This window comes from Cannabis sativa, chromosome 6 (genome assembly GCF_029168945.1).
Source record: "Cannabis sativa cultivar Pink pepper isolate KNU-18-1 chromosome 6, ASM2916894v1, whole genome shotgun sequence".
NCBI classification, from domain to species: Eukaryota; Viridiplantae; Streptophyta; class Magnoliopsida; order Rosales; family Cannabaceae; genus Cannabis; species Cannabis sativa.
In genome coordinates, this window is record NC_083606.1 from 75,291,218 (window position 1) to 75,309,473 (window position 18,256).

At 34.0% G+C, this 18,256-nt stretch overlaps 3 protein-coding genes and 1 long non-coding RNA gene across 5 annotated transcripts; all 4 read right to left on the reverse strand.

Moving 5' to 3' along the window:
- Positions 1–1,644: 1,644 nt before the first annotated feature.
- LOC115695604 (disease resistance protein At4g27190-like) lies at positions 1,645–5,331 on the reverse strand. 2 transcript variants are annotated; one of them, XR_009688576.1, is made up of 3 exons: positions 5,063–5,320; positions 4,815–4,907; positions 4,671–4,704 (listed from the first exon to the last, which is right to left on the reverse strand). XR_009688576.1 is itself a non-coding variant. In XM_061117845.1 (2 exons), exon 2 carries the CDS (start codon positions 4,650–4,652, stop codon positions 2,574–2,576), a length of 2,079 nt encoding a protein of 692 aa, XP_060973828.1. In that variant the 5' UTR covers positions 4,653–4,704; positions 5,063–5,331; the 3' UTR covers positions 1,645–2,573. The 2 variants fall into 2 exon arrangements, 1 of the variants encoding a protein (XP_060973828.1); XM_061117845.1 differs by lacking the exon at positions 4,815–4,907 and having other exon boundaries at positions 1,645–4,704; positions 5,063–5,331.
- Positions 5,332–9,070: 3,739 nt separating this feature from the next.
- LOC133038955 (uncharacterized) lies at positions 9,071–9,989 on the reverse strand. The gene is made up of 3 exons (XR_009688537.1): positions 9,953–9,989; positions 9,728–9,822; positions 9,071–9,635 (listed from the first exon to the last, which is right to left on the reverse strand). It is a non-coding gene; the product is annotated as an uncharacterized LOC133038955 (long non-coding RNA).
- Positions 9,990–10,036: 47 nt separating this feature from the next.
- On the reverse strand, positions 10,037–10,840 carry LOC115695605 (uncharacterized). Its single transcript, XM_061118367.1, has one exon. It carries the CDS (start codon positions 10,838–10,840, stop codon positions 10,037–10,039), a length of 804 nt encoding a protein of 267 aa, XP_060974350.1.
- A 155-nt stretch (positions 10,841–10,995) lies between these two features.
- On the reverse strand, positions 10,996–17,970 carry LOC115695606 (uncharacterized). The gene is made up of 8 exons (XM_061118368.1): positions 15,105–17,970; positions 14,324–14,836; positions 13,535–13,891; positions 12,731–13,108; positions 11,535–12,497; positions 11,377–11,427; positions 11,220–11,270; positions 10,996–11,064 (listed from the first exon to the last, which is right to left on the reverse strand). The coding sequence occupies exons 1-8, from the start codon at positions 17,952–17,954 to the stop codon at positions 10,996–10,998; spliced, it is 5,232 nt and encodes a 1,743-aa protein (XP_060974351.1). The 5' UTR covers positions 17,955–17,970.
- Positions 17,971–18,256: the final 286 nt, after the last annotated feature.

The following is an 18,256-nucleotide window of genomic DNA, read 5'->3' on the forward strand; positions in this document are numbered from 1 at the left end:
ATTTCTTGAGAATGCCTTGATCAGTGGGAGTGATCAATCAAAGGACTTAGGTCCTGAGAAAGATCCTTCAGAACCTTCCACTTCAAAAGCAAGATTGATAATGGTTAACACTCCTATAGTTCAAACGAATGTTGAACAACCATTACCAATCACTGAAGATCCACAAGTTGGTAATGATAATCCAGTAGATCAAAATGTTCAAGAGTTGCCTGCAACTGTTGAACAACCTGTTGAACCTGCTGCTGCTCCCCAAGAGCCTGTTGGTGAAGTCTTAAGAAGATCTACTAGACCTATCAAACCAAGGATTTATAAAGACTATGTTGTGTATTTATTAGAATCTGATATTGGAATTGGAAATGATCCAGAAACGTTTTTACAAGCTATGAACAGTAGAGAATCAAAATTGTGGTACAATGCTATGGATGATGAAATGAATTCTATGAGGTGCAACGAGTACTGGAACTTGTAAAGTTGCCTAATGGGGCGAGAGCCATTGGCTGTAAATGGGTCTATAAAACTAAGAAAGACTCATTAGGCAACACTGAGAGGTACAAAGCGAGACTTGTTGCTAAAGGATTCACTCAAGAGGAAGGAATTGACTATACGGAGACTTTTTCTCCTGTATCAAAGAAAGATTCCCTCAGAGTCATCTTGGCATTAGTTGCTCATTTTGATTTAGAGCTGGAAGCAGATGGATGTAAAAGCGCTTTTCCGAATGGTGATCTGTGAGGGGAGGAGGTATACATGAAACAACCGAAGGATTCACCTCTAGTGAAGGTCGGGATTTGGTATGCAAGCTCAAGAAGTCCATCTATGGATTAAAACAAGCATCCCGCCAATGGTATTTAAAATTTCATGATGTCATCTCTTCCTTTGGATTTGAAGAGAATGTCATGGATCAATGCATATACCTGAAGGAAAGTGGGAGTAAAATTTGTTTTCTTGTTTTATATGTGGACGATATTCTTCTTGCATCCAATGATAAAGGGTTGCTACGTGAAGTGAAACAATTTCTTTCAAAGAACTTTGAGATGAAAGACATGGGTGAAGCATCCTATGTCATAGGCATTAAGATTCATAGAGATAGATACCGAGGTATCTTAGGTTTATCTCAAGAAGCCTACATCAACAGAGTTTTAGAAAGATTTCATATGAAAGATTGTTCACCGAGCGTTGCACCAATTATGAAGGGTGATAAATTAAATTTGAGCCAGTGCCCAAAGAATGATTTTGAAAGAGAACAAATGAAGAACATTCCTTATGCTTCTGCTGTTGGAAGCCTAATGTATGCTCAGGTGTGCACAAGACCCGACATTGCTTATTCTGTCGGAATGTTAGGAAGATTTCAGAGTAACCCGGGGATAGACCACTGGAAAGCTGCAAAGAAAGTTATGAGGTATCTTCAGGGTACTAAGGATTACAAACTGCTACTTCTACTATGGAGGCTGAGTTCGTTTCTTGTTTTGAGGCTACATCACATGGTGTATGGCTAAAGAGTTTCATTTCAGGCCTTAGAGTGGTTGATTCCATTGCAAGGCCGCTAAAGATGTTCTGTGACAATTCAGTTGCTGTTTTCATGGCTAAGAACAACAAAAGTGGAAGTCGAAGCAAGCACATCGACATTAAGTACTTAGCTATTAGAGAACGTGTTAAGGAAAATAAAGTGGTCATTCAACACATTAGCACTGAATTGATGATTGCCGATCCTATGACAAAAGGCTTGCCACCTCATAAATTCAAGGATCATGTAGAGAACATGGGACTTGGTTCCCTTATGTAATTTGTACAAATAAAGTTATTATTAATGAAACTCTTATTTTTGATTTTTCTCATATTTATGCGCATCTTAATTTTACATTTGAGAAAAATTTCAGAGGACCTGAATAAACATAAGGTTTAGGGTTTATTCACTTAAGTTCATTGCCACATAAAGTACATTGTTATATAATAAATGTATTGTAATACATGGAAGATAATACTCGATTCATAATGAGGACATGTCGCTATGATTCGTATGTTTATTATATAATGAGGAACGTTGGGTTTGAATATTTTAGTTTAAATGCTGACCAAGTGGGAGAATATTAGAATATTTTTATTATGGAAATTATTTTCTAATTAAGAAAATGATTTTCTATTTAAGGAAATAAATAAATAATTGATTTTCTGATAAATGAATATTTTATATTCATTAAATCTGGACAAAATCAATTATGTAATATTCTATATATGGTCAGATTTCTATATTCATTACCTGATTTGATTTCCTGAATTAATTGTCAAAATATTCTGACAATTAATGTGGCACAGATACTGATGGAGTATCTCACCTATAAATATAGGGTCTCGGTCCCCGAGCTCCTCACTCATTCTGAATTCATTCAGCAAATTCCATCTAAAGAGAGTTGAGAGAGCGAGGAAGCCCGAACTCCAATACTGAAGCTATCGCAGGGATTGAAGCTCAAAGATCAATGGCTGGAGGTACATCGATCCTTTCATTGCATATATTATAGATATGATTACAGTTTTATTTTCCGCATTTCATATCATTTATATATGCTATATTACATACACTATATATATAGTCTAACACCTATTTCTTTCGGCAACCGCTTAATAGAATCATTCCAGGATAGATCAAGAGCTTTTAAATTCTTTAATTCACCAATCATGGTTGTGTCTTCTACAAAGCATCTACACAGACATAGTGTTTGAAGATTTTGAAGAGAAGGAAAAGACGAAGGTAATGATCTCAGGCATGTACCATTCATAATCAAAACTTTAAGCAGCCCAGTTTGCTTAAAAAATTCATCTGGAATAGATTCCAAAGTAGACCCACTGGATAGAAGAAGCAATTCTAAATTAGGACATTCCAATTCTGGAGGAAGATTATAAAAATCGTCATAATCAGCAAACGAAATTGCTTTAGATGCTTTAGGTCTTTCATCTTCATACATAACAATGTTACTCATCATCCTATGCCCATGGTCTTCTTTTCCAATAGTTATGCAAACATCACGAATAACATCGTGCATCTTTACTCTTCCTTTATCCCTACAATCCAACAACAAACAATGAGCTTTCAATTTAACAACCAACGAATTCACCCTGTTTCTTGCATCTTCCACTCTATAGATGCCTTGAAGTGATCGCCAACCCACAAAGTATCTAATCAGGTCTTCCACTTGTATTTCTTCATCTTCCTTATGTAAAGCACAAAGCAATAACAAAAGTTTGGCCTCCTCCTCTTGACTTCCAAGAAAATCGTAACTCAACCTAATACTCAAGTAAACTTTGTCATGCATTCCCTCAATTCCTGTAAAGTTGGAACTCCGTAGTCTTTGCAATGCATCCTTCCACATGGATGAGTCGTCCGTATAACACTTCAAAGCATGCGCCACTGTCGCAATGGCAATTGGCAGGCCCGCACATTCTTCAACGATCTTAAGTGCCAGAGCTTTGTAATATGCATTATTTTCAACTTTAGTGTCTCCAATGATTTTCTTAAACAAATCGATGGCTTCACTCGACTCTAAAGCTCCAATAAAGAACACATCACTCTCAGCCATACCCATGGAGTTACGTAAAACATGCAAATATCTAGAGGTTACTAGAATCTTGCACCCGTCATGGATTCCAATTTCTTCTAGATTGAGTTCCTTCCAAATATCGTCGAGGATTAACAAAATCTTGCTTTCATCTTGTTCCAATCGCGTTCGAAGCAGTTGTGCTCTCTTGTCTATGCTTTCGTTTTGGCTGAAAGTTGTCATGTCTAGCATTTCAGCAATATGTTGCTGAATCTCTTTTATGTTTGGTGCTTGAGAAATTGTGGTGATAACCACTTTACTGAACAACTCCTCTTCCTTAGCTAGTTTAGCGATTTCTTTGGCAAGCATAGTCTTGCCTATTCCACCCATTCCATGCAACCCAATCCTCCTCCTATTACCATCTCTAACAGCTGTCATTATGCCCTCCAGAATGACCCTCCTTGAATTAAAACTTTCGTACTCTTTTGTTGCTGTTGTTGCTGCTGTTGCTGCTAGTGTTGTTGTTGCTGCTGCTAATGTTGTTGTTGTTGCTGAAGTTGTTGCTGTTGCTGTTGCAGATGTTGTTGCTAATGTTGTTCTTGCTGCTGTTGGTGCTAGTGTTGTTGTTGCTGCTGCTGTTGTCGCTGTTGTTGCTGCTGCTAATGTTGTTGTTGTTGCTGTTGCTGCAGTTGTTGTAGACGGAGTGTGTAGGTGAGGGGGATATGCAATGGTATCGAATTTGCATTCCTCTTTGAGCTCGTGTACCTGGATCGACATCTTCGTTGCTTTCCTACTTAAACGGTGTCGCATCAGCAAATGAGGAGGGGATCCACAAGAGCACACGACCGTTGCGTGGTCTGGATGGTTGAGAAATGTGTTAGCCTCTTGAGAGATTTGACCAAAGGTGGCCAGCCATGTGGTAACATCAGCTTCGATTACTTGACAGTTATTTTGGGCATCCTGAACACGGCGTTGCAATCTGTTTTGGGCATCATTCAATTGTTGGAGTTGAGTATTGAGTTTCTCTACATTTCTTGTGTAGTAAAACAGATAGCCCAACTGGCGTCCCACAGGTTTAAGTGTATACTCAGCTATTTTGGCTACAACTGAAATTACAATTTCCATGGTAAGCAGACACAATTTCCTTCTTTCTTTCTTCCTTTCTGTTATTACTCAACTAATTCAACATAACAACAACACACAACATCTAAGTATTAATATTATTGAAATAATATAATATGATATTAAAAAGAAAATGATCATAAAAACAGGGCAAAAGGCACTTACCTGATAATGATAGAGAAACAATTGCCTTATATATATATGTGATGTGTGTGTGTGTGTGTGAGAGTGAGACAGAGACTGTGAGAGAAGTAAAAGCTGAAATGCAAATAATTGAAAGGGAAACAACTTAGATATATAATAATGGCTGAACTGAATCCAGGATTAATAAAAGTAACACTATATACATATCACTAACAAAGTTTAATATAGATTAATAAGAGCACTTATAAATAGATACAGTAAGTACGTACCTTGGTATGTTATGTATAGAGACTAGAGATTGCTGAGACAAACACTAATACTACAATACACTGGATTTTTACTATTTTTTTTAACAGAAAGAAGATTGGCTGAAACTCAACTCAAGTGAAGAGAGGTTATTGTTGATGATTTTGTTCAAAGAAAGAGAATGGAATAATGAAAAAAGATTAATTGGAAGATGGAAAGAAGAATGGATGAAATTAATTAATTAAACTCAATTAATAGACAATATTACAAATTAAATTACAATGAATGTTTGATGAAATAAGTGAGAAACTCAAACACCTAATGAATTAGAGTAAAGTTGGAAAGTAGCAACTATTCTTGATAATATTTAACGACTTATTAATTAATTAAAGTTAATTTCCATGTTGCAATTATAATGTCTGCCACTAATGTTGCTTTTCCATTTAACACAAATAAGAAAAGTTAGCATAGGTGTGAAAACAGAGAAAGAAAAAACAAAAGCTCATCACATTCACATGTGTTATTCATTCTTATAATTTTTCTTTTTAATTTCATGGTTTCTTGCTGTCATCAAATAATACTTAAAGGCATTGAGTTCATTTAATTTATATGTATTATATCTATAATAAAAGTGTCAAAAGCTTTAGTCCTCCAACCATTATTTACAAAATGGTCCCTTAAATATTTTGAGAGAATTAGTGTCTTTCTCGCTCGTCACATATGTATTATATATTTAAAGAATTTTTTTTATAACTATAATAAAAGTCCCAACAGCTTTAGTCCTCCAATTATTAATTTACAAAAAATTCCTTAAATATTTTGAGAAAGTTAGTGTCTTTCTCTCTCATCCATATATATTATATATCAAAAAAAATTTCTAAATAATCTATTTATAAAAAATACATAAAACATATTTAATTTTTTTAACAACATAAAATAAGTTTATTATATAATTACTTTTCTACTATAATAATACTAATTATTACTTGAATAAAAAAAATATAATATTATATTCCCATTCTATTAAATTTATAATTAAAGCTAAAAAATGAACTTATGAAAAAAATAAATTAACATACAACTCAAATAATTACGAGAAATTAAATATAGATAATAATAAAATAGTACTATAATTAATTTAGGGAAACTATGTTTCACTCTCTAAAATTAAGTGTGCCAAACACTTCTTTTGTATTTTTGATATTTAGATAGTTTTAATTAATCTTAATTATTTTATGACAGTGTACATTGTAATTTTTTTAAAACATCTTACAATGGAACAGAAAGAAAGAGAAGTACTTGGTCGTTTCTTTCACACGACAATGGAACTTGTCGTTTTCGCCTGCACGACAAATCGTTTTAAACCAAACGATTTGTCGTTCTGACTTGAACAAAACTAAGTTCAATCAGAGCTAACCCTAGCTCATTTGCACCTTCGAACATTCGAGAGTTTCTCAAACTCTCTTTCTTCCTTTCCTTTCTCTCTGGTTCTCAAACCCTAGAACCAGAGATCTCACTCGATCAATAGATCGATCTTACCCAGAATCCATGCTCAAACAATCACCATAAACACACAAACACATAGATCAACAAACACACACAACACAGAGAGAAAAATAAAGAGAGAGAACACAAAGTTTGTAGAGGTTCGCCCTAAATCAGGGGTACATCCTCTTTCGAGCTCGCCTTGAAGACGTTTCTCAGGATCTGCACTATTTTGAGAAGAGTATTACAAACAGGTGAGAAATCCAAGTCACAATCTCGACTGGTATTTCTGGTTTTCACTCGATCTTTCTTTTCTGTGTTTTTCTTTTGGTTTTCTCACTATCTCACTAACTCTCTTGTGTTTTCTTTTGCATGTACAATCTGGATCTGTAACTTTGAGAGTAAAACTCTCAGATCTGGCTTCTGGCTTCTGGTATCTCTCAACTGAGAGATTGGTAAGTCTCTGATTCTGCTTTTATAGATGTAGATTAGGGTTGATCAAGATCAGGGAGTTAGTTACAATTTCGGTTGTAACTAACTACCAGATCTTGATCCACTAGAGGCGAAGCCACATAGGATCTGGTCTGGTCTTGTATTTATTTGTATTTCTTCTCTTCTCTGTAAGCTTTATTAATAAGTGGTCCAGGTGAGGTCTAATACAACAAAATCAACCCTTTCCATCTGATTATGATGAGTAGTTTCTTCTTCTCCAAGTTGATCCACTACTCTTATTATGTCTTCCATTGTCTCACAATTCCGGACTTTTATTTTCTTGAGGTTTACAAACTTTTGAGCAACAGAGGAAGAGAAGAGATACTTTAAATTATGGCACCCTTCCACTTCTAAGCTTATTAAGTTTTGCATGTAAGAACTTGATGATGATGGTACCATAAGTTGGTCTGGCCATAACTTTTCTATGTTAATTCCCATCATAGTCAAATCCTCCAATTTAGGAAAAGAAACCTGCAGATATATTATTTAATTTGTAATAATTGAATAAAAATAGTCTATATAAGATGATATCCACACAACTTAGCAGTTTCAGCTTTAGGTATATATAAAACGGACGCAAAAGAGTGAGGCTCCTAATATATGTGGAAAGGGGTATAATTTATAGGGGAGTTTTCAAAACAAACAATATTATTATTACTAGTATTTAAAATATTTTGTAAGTGTTATGTTTTTTATGGTAAATTATGTTGGTTGTTAGTTTATCCGTTGGGTCTTTAGTTGTATTTTTCTTGGCTTTGATAGTTGTTCATTTAAGACTTTAGATGCGTCTGATAAATCTGTTTTCATCTAACTTTTGACAGACCAGTTTTTAGTTCAATTTATTAGTTGGTACAGCTCATTGCCAGTTGTAATGAGATGTTTATTGTTTATTGTTGGTTATTAAGTCGGTATAACTGAAGTGGTGGTTATAAAAAGTCGATCAAGCATTTTCTAACTAACCTCTTCATCTTTGATAGAATTATCTTCTTGAGATTCTTGCTTTGCTAGGGAATTTTTTTTTTTTTTTTCTGTATAATCTTTGTGTTTGCAGGTTGTCAATCATTGGATTTTCAAGGATTGAAGAAAGAATGTTGATCTGCAATATCTGAAGGGAGTTCAGACTAATTTGTTGGAGGGAGTTCAACTTATCGGAAGCAAGGAGATCTTGTCTTTTCGGATCTAAGAGGACTTAGATCTTTGTTCTTGATTGTTAATCAAGTCTATCAGTAACTTTCGTATGCAATCATTTCAGTATACCTCGTTTGATTTGTAAATTAAACTGAAGAATGTATTCTGAATGACTTCATAGTGAAGGTTATTTTACCCAATTTTTGGGGACCCAAACAATACTCGGTTAGAATGTATTTCTAATGTGAGAGGAAGATTGTAATTTCTGTGTTCACTGATTTACAATTTTAATTTTAATACTTTAGATTCAAATTTGAAATTGATTATTTGCTTTTGGATAAACTTGAACTTTCATTTCATTATAAGAAAAAGCACTTTTACCGGTGCAGTTATCGCCAGTAAAGGGTAGCCAGATCATTCCATCATGCATGTATTACTTATGTCGGTGAGATAAGTTGCCGTCATAAGTAACTTTTGTCGGTGAAGTATCTTAGTTTTGCCCGCAAAAGGTGGCCAAACCAACAGCCAAAAAGTGAGAACTTTTAGCAGTTCAATTCCACTTTTGCCAGCAATACTAAGTGCGCCGACAAAAGTAGCATATTAAAAATAAAAATGAAGTGAGTTCTCTGTAAAAATAGGGAAAAATAGGGAGAGAACTTTTCCTTTATTTTCTCCCTAATTTAAGTGGACCTCATTAGCTTCTCCCATTACAATATTTAGTAAACAAATGAAAATTGATTTCTATTTTTCTTAAGTACACATGCCATTATAGTAGTAATCATGAATCATCTTAGCAATTAAGTGGGAGAGTTATATTAAGTTCTAAACTCTTGTTGTCTAATATGTTGTGTTGTGCCAAATAGATCATATTAGTTTTCCCAACCAATCCATTACATAAAAAATTGAGCATCATAATAAGTGTCATCATAAATATTTGGAAGATACGTCTAGAAGCTCTTTTCCCTTGGGGTAGAGTAGAGTTGGGGATGGTTCTAATGTGAATATCAAGTATGCGGGTATCTCTTATTCATTTTGCCCCCAACCGCAACCGCATGTTGCCATGGTTAGTGATCTTAAGCTTCTTAATGGGGATTGGAACAAAGTTCTTAAGGACCTATTTTTCGTGTGATGAAGCTCTCAAGACAGACTGATTTGGCATTACAACTTCTTAGGGATACACAGTTAAGAGTGGGTACTTGAATGCTATTAGACTCTTGGGAAGAAGCCAATATATTCCTCTTCAGGTTTCTCTTCTTCTTACACTACTAGAAATATAGTGTATATCTTCGATTTTGTTTTTTTACATACAATGATGCTCATCTATTTATTAATTATTCATTTCAAAAACTAAGAAAAAGTAGGAAGGCTTGGTTGGTAGTGAAGGGACTGATTGGAATTAAGCCTCAAACAAATATTATATTATAATATGTTAAAATATAAGAGAGCTCCCTGCACTGCACTGCATATTCCTCCATTCAAAAAACAAATCCTCTGCCAAAAACAAAAGGCACAAAACATTTAATTTTAAACAAACCAACCAACACGTGTTAAATGAAAGTATTTATAGTTTAAAGTAAAATTACCTGGTGCATGATAAGAAAGATGAAATTAATTAGATATATGATTAAGCTTGATTATGCATTGCATTCCCTTGGCAGTCTTCATCATCATCCTTCTCCTATATTTACATATATATTATTAAGGTTGAATATGAATATGATGAATTATATACATATGGAGGAAGGGAGAGAGAATTTGGCCAATAATAATAATAATAATAATCATAATAAAAATAGTGATGTGATTACCTCATCATCAACCATATCATCATCACCATCACCATCCTACATACTCAATTATTAAACAAATTAATGTCATATTAGTAATATTCATTAGGAGATGAAGAACAATAAAGGGAGAAATAAATAAATAAATGCATGAATGAAGGTACATACCGTTTGATGAGCCAATAAATGTGGTAATCCCAAATCAGAATCATTATTATTATTATTCTCCTTGAAAAGTTTTGCCAAAGTTGCATTAACATCTCTTTCCAGTAGAGGAATTATTTCGTCATCAATCTCAATTGTCTTCAATAATGATGCAGAAGTATTTACGATCCCATCTAAAAATCTCCTCATCTTAGAACACCTGGTGATATATAATTCTTCCAAATTTGGGAAGCTCATGATAACTTTATTTTCTGAGTAGAAAAAGCTTTGGAGATTGGGCATATCCTTAAGTTGTAGTATCTTCAAATTTTGGAAAAGAATTAGGGAGTGATGATGGGTACTCTTGTCTTCATTACCATTATGATTAATAATAATCTCCTTCATTTCATCACAATTTGTTATTTCCATTCGTTGCAATTGTACAAGAGTGGTTGCTGTTGAGGAAGACAATAAATACCTCAGCCCATGGCAATTTGATACTTCCAGAGACACCAAATTGGGGAAAGACATAAAGAAGGGTGCAAAGCTCTGTAATCTCCTACAGTACTGAACATGAATTCTTTTTAAATTTGGAAACAAGAGAATGGTAGTATTATTATGTGATGATGGTTCCACCCGAAACACATGATCAACCATATCAGCACTTGTAATATACAGTTGCTCCAAAGAAGAAGAAGGTGGTGTAGATGTAAGATGAGTAATAGTAGTAGTGTTGTTGGTCAATTCATCATCACCACTACTCATATTCACAAAGGAGCCCCACAATTTAAGTGTACGAATTGTATGATATTTGTGAAGGAATAACTTCAAATTTGGTACACCAATTGGTTCATCAGGAGATGTGCAAGTCAACTCAAGTGTATCAAGGTTGGGAAACAATAATGAATCATTATTACTATTCACTCAAATATTTCCTTAATTACTTCACTCCAATCTGTCTCTAATGTCTTAAGCATAGGAAAAATTACCTACAAATCAAATGAAACAAAACAATTAAAAAAATTATATATGGAATAATAAACTTGTCAATTAAAAAACTAAATACAAAATTAAAAATGAAAAGATATTGAGCCTAGCTACGTGTTATCTCATTCAAACACAAAGATTAATTGATTGTAATTGCCTTATTATTATTAGTACATGATGACCATGTCCTTTTATCACCCATAAACTCCTTCAATTTATGACAACCATAGATTTCCAGTTTAGACAACAATAGACATTCAATGCAATAAACTCCTCCACAATAATAATAATCATAATAATAGTGATATGATTACCTCATCATCAACATCATCATCAACCATATCATCATCATCACCATCACCATCCTACATACTCAATTATTAAACAAATTAATGTCATATTAATAATATTCATTAGAAGATGAAGAACAGTAAAGGGAAAAATAAATAAATGCACGAATGAAGGTACATACCTTTTGATGAGCCAGTAAATGTGGTAATCCCAAATTATTATTATTATGCTCCTTGAAAAGTTTTGTCAAGTTTGCATTAACATCTCTTTCTAGCAGAGGAATTATTTCTTCATCAACCTTGATTGTGTTCAATAATGATGCAGAGGTATTTAGGATCCCATCTGAAAATCTCCTCATCTTAGGGCATTTCTTTAAAGATAATATTTTCAAATTTGGGAAGCTCATGATAACTTTATTTCCTGAGTAGAAGCTTTGGAGATTTGGTAAATTCTGAAGCTTTAGTACCTTCAAATTCTGGAAAACAATTAGGGAGTGATGATGGGTACTCTTGTCTTCTTCTTCATTACCGTTATCAATATTAATAATCTCCTTCATTTCATCACAATCTCTTATTTCCATTTCTACCAATTGTACAAGAGTGGCTGCTGTTGAGGAAGACAATAAATACCTCAGCCAATGGCATCTCTCTACTCTCAGAGTTTCCAAGTTGGGGAAAGACATAAAGGAGGGTGCAAAGCTCTGTAATCTCCTACATCCCCAAATATCTATACGTTTTAAATGTGGAAACAAGAGAATAGTAGTATTATTATGTGATGATGATTCCACCCCAAACACATTATCAACCATACCAGCATTCCAAATATGTAGTCTCTCCAAAGAAGAAGAAGGTGGTGTAGATGTAAAATGAGTGGTAGTAGCATTGTCGTTGATGAATTCACCATCACCAATACTACATAAATCCACAAAGGAGCCCCACAACAAAAGAGTACGAATTGTATGATATTTGTGAAGGAATAACTTCAAATTTGGCACACCAATTGGTTCATCACGAGATGTGCAGGTCAACTCAAGTGTATCAAGGTTAAACAATATTACAGAATCATTATTACTACTCATCTCAAATATCTCCTTAATTCCTTCACTCCAATCACTTCTCAATGCTCTTAGTTTGGGGAGAATTACCTACAAATCAAATGAGACAAACATTTAAATAAATAATATATGGGATGACAATTATAAACATCTAAATAAGTAGTTAACTTGTCAAATTAAACAACTAAATACAAAATTTAAAATAAAAAGATATTGAGCCTAGCTACTTGTAATCTCATTCAAACACAAAGATTAATTGACATATATATATATATAGGTGGCTCCTTGTTATGTAATTATACCAAAGTATTAATTATTATTACCTTATTATTAGTAGTAGTACATGATGACCATGCCCTTTTATCACCCATAAATTCCTTCAGTTTAGGACACTTCTTGATTTCCAATCCAGACAACAATGGACATTCAATACAATAATCTCCTTCACAAAACCTTATAAGGTTTGGAAGACTCCAAAGTTGAATAGATTCAAGTTTTTCAAATGGTAATATTGCTTTAATAATGCTGCCACCTGATAATGATAATGATGAATATTCCTCATCACTCACTATTACCTTTTCTATCTTCTCACATTCTCCTACATGTAATATCTCAAGTTGTCGAGCCATGTGAGATGATAACAGAGACTTCATTTTATTACATCTCCAAACAGTCAACACATTTAAGTTGGGAAATGAAGTCTGAAACATAAAAGAATGCTAATTATTATTACTCACTTTCACTATAAGAATAACCAATGAAATCATGAAATCAACCAATGTCTTACTTCTTTTGAATATATATATATATATATGTATAAATATGTTTAGATTTTGGGTTTTGATTATACACATTAGTGGATTATATATAAATAATCTTCTATATGATGATTGGGCTCCTAGATTTAAACACCATAAAAAAACAATAATACTGTCATATGTATACACAATATAATAACATCACTCGTGTATTTGTATTATTCCAGTTCACTATGTAAAGTTTTCCATTGCCATTAATCAGCTCTAAAATATCTTTTCCATCGTCATTTTTCTATATAATGCTTCAGTTAAAACTATTACAAAAGAAATAATATACACTTATATATACATATAAATTAGGTTTATTACCTTTTCAGCACTACAAAACCTTCGGAGGGATGAAAGGTCATCAAGCTCAAGAGATTCTAATTTAGGGAACAAATCAGCCCTTTCCATCTGATCACGAGTACTTTCTTCTTCTCCAAGTTCCACTACTCCTATTATTTCTTCAATTGCCTCACACTTTTTGACTTTTATATTCTTGAGGTTTACAAACTCTTGAGCAAGAGAGGATGAGAATAGATACCTTAAATTATTGCACATTCCCACATTTAAGCTTGTCAAGTTTTGCATGTAAGAAGTTGATGATACAATAAGTTGATCTGGCCATAACTTTTCTATGTTCATTCCCTTCATAGTCAAAGCCTCCAAGTTAGGAAAAGAAACCTGCAAATATATTAATTATTTTAATAATTTAATAAAAAGAGTTATATATTTTTTTTTATTTAAGCGTTTATATATTAAAACCATGTTTTACTTAGGACTCGAACACATGACCTCCAAAACACACACCCACCTATGGCCACTTGAGGCTAGCCTCAAGTGGTGAAAAAAAAAAAAGAGTTATATAAAAGATGCCAATAAATCTACCCATCAATTACATATCAACAGAAACTGTATATATAAATTTATTGATTCACATTGTTGTTGTGTTTTCATGTTATTTTTCTTTAATAATCTTCTTGCTGGTTTTGATAATTATCTTCCTGCTGGTTCACATTATAATGATATAAATTGATATAGGAGTATAGGAATATAAAATGATAAATCATAATGACAAAAGAAGAGTTATTCATTTTATTTTATAAATATAGTTACCTTTTCATTGAAGAGAGGTTGAGGATGGTCAACGGAAGCTTGTGTTGGTATAGTAGCAGTGGGAGACTTAACTAATGTCTTCAGTTTTGGACAATCTTCTATGAGTATGTTTGATATGAGTGGAAATGCAATACATGATGATGAATCTGATCCACAAATTCTTTGGAGAGCTGAAAGGCCATAAAGCTCAAGAGATTGTAATTTAGGGAGCAAATCAATCATTTTCATCTGATCATGATCATCATGAGTACTTTCTTCTTCTCCAGGTTGATTCACTACTTTTATTATGTCTTCCATTGCCTCACAATCTTTGACTTCTATACTCTTTAAGCTTACAAACTTTTGGGCAAGAGAGAAAGAGAATAGATACTTTACATTATGGCACCCTTCCACACCCAAGCTTGTTAAGTTTTGCATGTAAGAGCTTGATGATAATACCACAAGTTGATCTGGCCATAACATTTCTATGTTCATTCTCTTTATAGTCAAATATTCCAAGTTAGGAAAACAAACCTGTATGGAAATATATTATTTAATTTGCAATAATTGAACAAAAAGAGTATGTATATGATGACAATAAATCTACCCATCAATTACATATCAACAAAAACTGTATTATACAAAATAATATATTAATCTATTATTGATTCCATTAAACTGGTATAGCTTTGTTTGTATATTTTCATGACAAGAAAAATAATGTTCAATATGGCATTAATAAATTAGTACTATAAAAACAAGTGTAGTACCAAATATATATATAAAGAGATTAATGGTGTACCGTTTCACTGAATAAAGGCTTTGAATGATCCGACTCCCCAGGTGCCGTGTGGTTGGAGCAACAGAATTGGACCAACTTTGGTAAAGAGTTTAAATGCAAGGAGCGTAATTCCAAAGAGGAAGAGTGATCATCATCATCATCTTCTCTCATCACTATGATCTCTTCCATCATCTCGCATCCTCTTACCTTAATCTCATGAAGTAGTTTGGCAACAGACAAAGGGAACAAATTCTTTAATCTTCCACAATCCCTCACTTCCACCTTTCTCAATTCATTGAAGGACCCTCTTGGGAGTTTATTATTACCACCATGACATATAATGCTTTCCAAGCTTCTTAAATCTTCAAGTGTTAGTGACTCCAAAGATGGAAAGGCTTGATGATGAGTGGAATTAATGATATAATGGAACCCATCATTATTCCCAAAACTCAATTCCTTTAATCTAGGAAAACCATCGTTATGGAGGTCATGAAAAACATTGTTGACACAGTTCAATCCATCTAATGATAAATATTCGGATCCTTTCATCACCAAATCCAGTCCACTCCCACTCCCATATATTTGATCCAATTGAGAGACTTGTAGGCGTAACATCCTGCTGGAAGCTTCTTTATATTTGTAAAAGGGGAAATCTCCACCTCCAATCGATATTCCGTATCTCTCCAATCTTTTTGTAAACAAACCCTTTGGCAAAACATGTTCACTTGGTACATATAAATGTAAAGCTTTGATTTGTTGCAAACTCTTTATCTCAGTAAGACTGGCACTTTTTATAATTCTGCCGTCTTCATTAACAATCTTATCCCATCCTTCAAATGTATAAGGGAGATACAACTCTTCAATCCGTATCAAATTTGAAATGACATTTGCCTCTATGACTATTAAATTATCACATTTTCGTAGATCTAGCACTTGCAAGCACCGCAATTCTCCTATTTCTTTTGGCAACCGCGTAATGAAAGAAGAATGGGACAGATCAAGAGCTTTTAAATTCTTTAACTCACCAATCACTGCTATGTCTTCCAGAGAAGAATTACACAGACATAATGATTGGAGATTTTGAAGCAAATGAAAAGACGAAGGTAATGATCTCAGGGATGTACCATTTATACCCAAAACTTTAAGCTGCCCTGTTTGTTCAAAAAAGTCATTCGGAATTGATTCCAAATAAGACCAACTAGACAGAAGAAGTAATTCTAGCATAGGACAATCCAATTTTTGAGGAAGATTGTAATAATCATCATAGTCAAGAAAAGAAATTGCTTTAGATGCTTTATGTCTTTCATGGAATACAAATTCTTCATACATAGCAGCACTAGTAATATTATTCATCATCATATGCCCATGCCCATGATCTTCCTTTGCAATTTTTATGCAAACATCTCGAATGACATCGTGCATCTTCACTTCATCACTTGTACTTGTACCATCCAACAACAGACAATGAGATTTCAGTGTATCAACCAATGAATTCACCCTATTTCTTGCTTCACTCACTGTGTAGATGCCTTGAAGCAAGCGCCAACCCATGCTGTATCTGATTAGGTCTTCCACTTGTATTTCTTGATCTTCCTTATGTAAAGCACAAAGCAATAACAATGGTTTCGCCTCCTCCTTCTCATGACCTCCAAGAAAATCGTAACTCAACTTAATGCTCGAGTAGACTTTGTCACTCACATCTGAACTCTTCAGTCGTCGTAATGCATCCTTCCATATAGTTTCCTCCTTTTTGTATTTCAAAGCATGTGCCACTGTTGCAATGGAAATCGGCAAGCCTCCACATTCATTAACAATCTTAAGTGCCAAATCCTTAATGTAATCTACTCTAGTGTCTCCAATGATGCTCTTAAATAAATTGATGGCTTCACTCGATTCTAAAGCTCCAATTAAGAACACATTACTCTCGGGAATCTGCATGGATTCTAGTAAAACTTGTCGATATCTAGAGGTTACTAGAATCTTGCACCCGTCGTGGATTCCAATAGCTTCTACATCAAATTCATTCCAAATATCGTCAAGGATTAATAAAATCGTGCTTTCGTCTTGCTTCAATCGCATTTGAAGCAGTTGTGCTCTTTTGTCTATGCTTTCGTTTTGGTTGAAAATTGTCATACCTAGCATTTCAGCAATATGTTGCTGAATCTCTTTTATGTTTGGTGCTTGAGAAATTGTGGTGATAACCACCGTGCTAAACAACTTCTCTTCCTTAGCTCGTCTAGCGATTTCTTTGGCAAGCATAGTTTTGCCAATTCCGCCCATTCCATGCAACCCTATCCTCGTCCTATTAGCATCTCCCACAGCTGCCATTATGTCCTCTAGAATGACCCTCCTTGAATCAAAACTCTCGTACCCTTTTGTTGCTGTTGTTGTTGCTGTTGCAGTTGCTGTTTCTATTGTTGTTGCTGCTGTGGTTATTGTTGGAGACAAACTATGTAGGTGAGGGGGATATGCAATGGTATCGAATTTGCATTCCTCTTTGAGCTCGTGTACCTGGATCGACATCTTCGTTGCTTTCCTACTTAAACGGTGTCGCATCAGCAAATGAGGAGGGGATCCACAAGAGCACACGACCTTTGCGTGGTCTCCATGGTTGAGAAATGTGTTAGCCTCTTGAGAGATTTGACCAAAGGTGGTCAGCCATGTGGTAACATCAGCTTCGATTACTTGACAGTTATTTTGGGCATCCTGAACACGGCGTTGCAATCTGTTTTGGGCATCATTCAAATTTTGAACTTGAGTTTTGAGGTTATCTACATTTCTTGTGTACAGAAACAGATAACCCAACTGGCGTCCCACTGGTGCAACTGTATACTCAGCTATTTTGGCTCCAATTGAAATAACAAATTCCATGGTAAGTACACACAATTGCCTTCCTTCTTTCTGTTATTACTCAACTAATTCAACATAACAACAACACACAACAACTAAGTATTAATATTATTGAAATAATAATATGATATTAATAAGAAAATGATCATAAAAACATGGCAAAAGGCACTTACCTGATAGTGAAAGAGAAACAAGTTATGCCTTATATATATATATATTTATATATATATATATATATATGTGAGTGAGATAGAGAGAAGTAAATTAAAGCTGAAATGCAAATGATTGAAAGGGAAACAACTTAGATAATAGTGACTGAACTA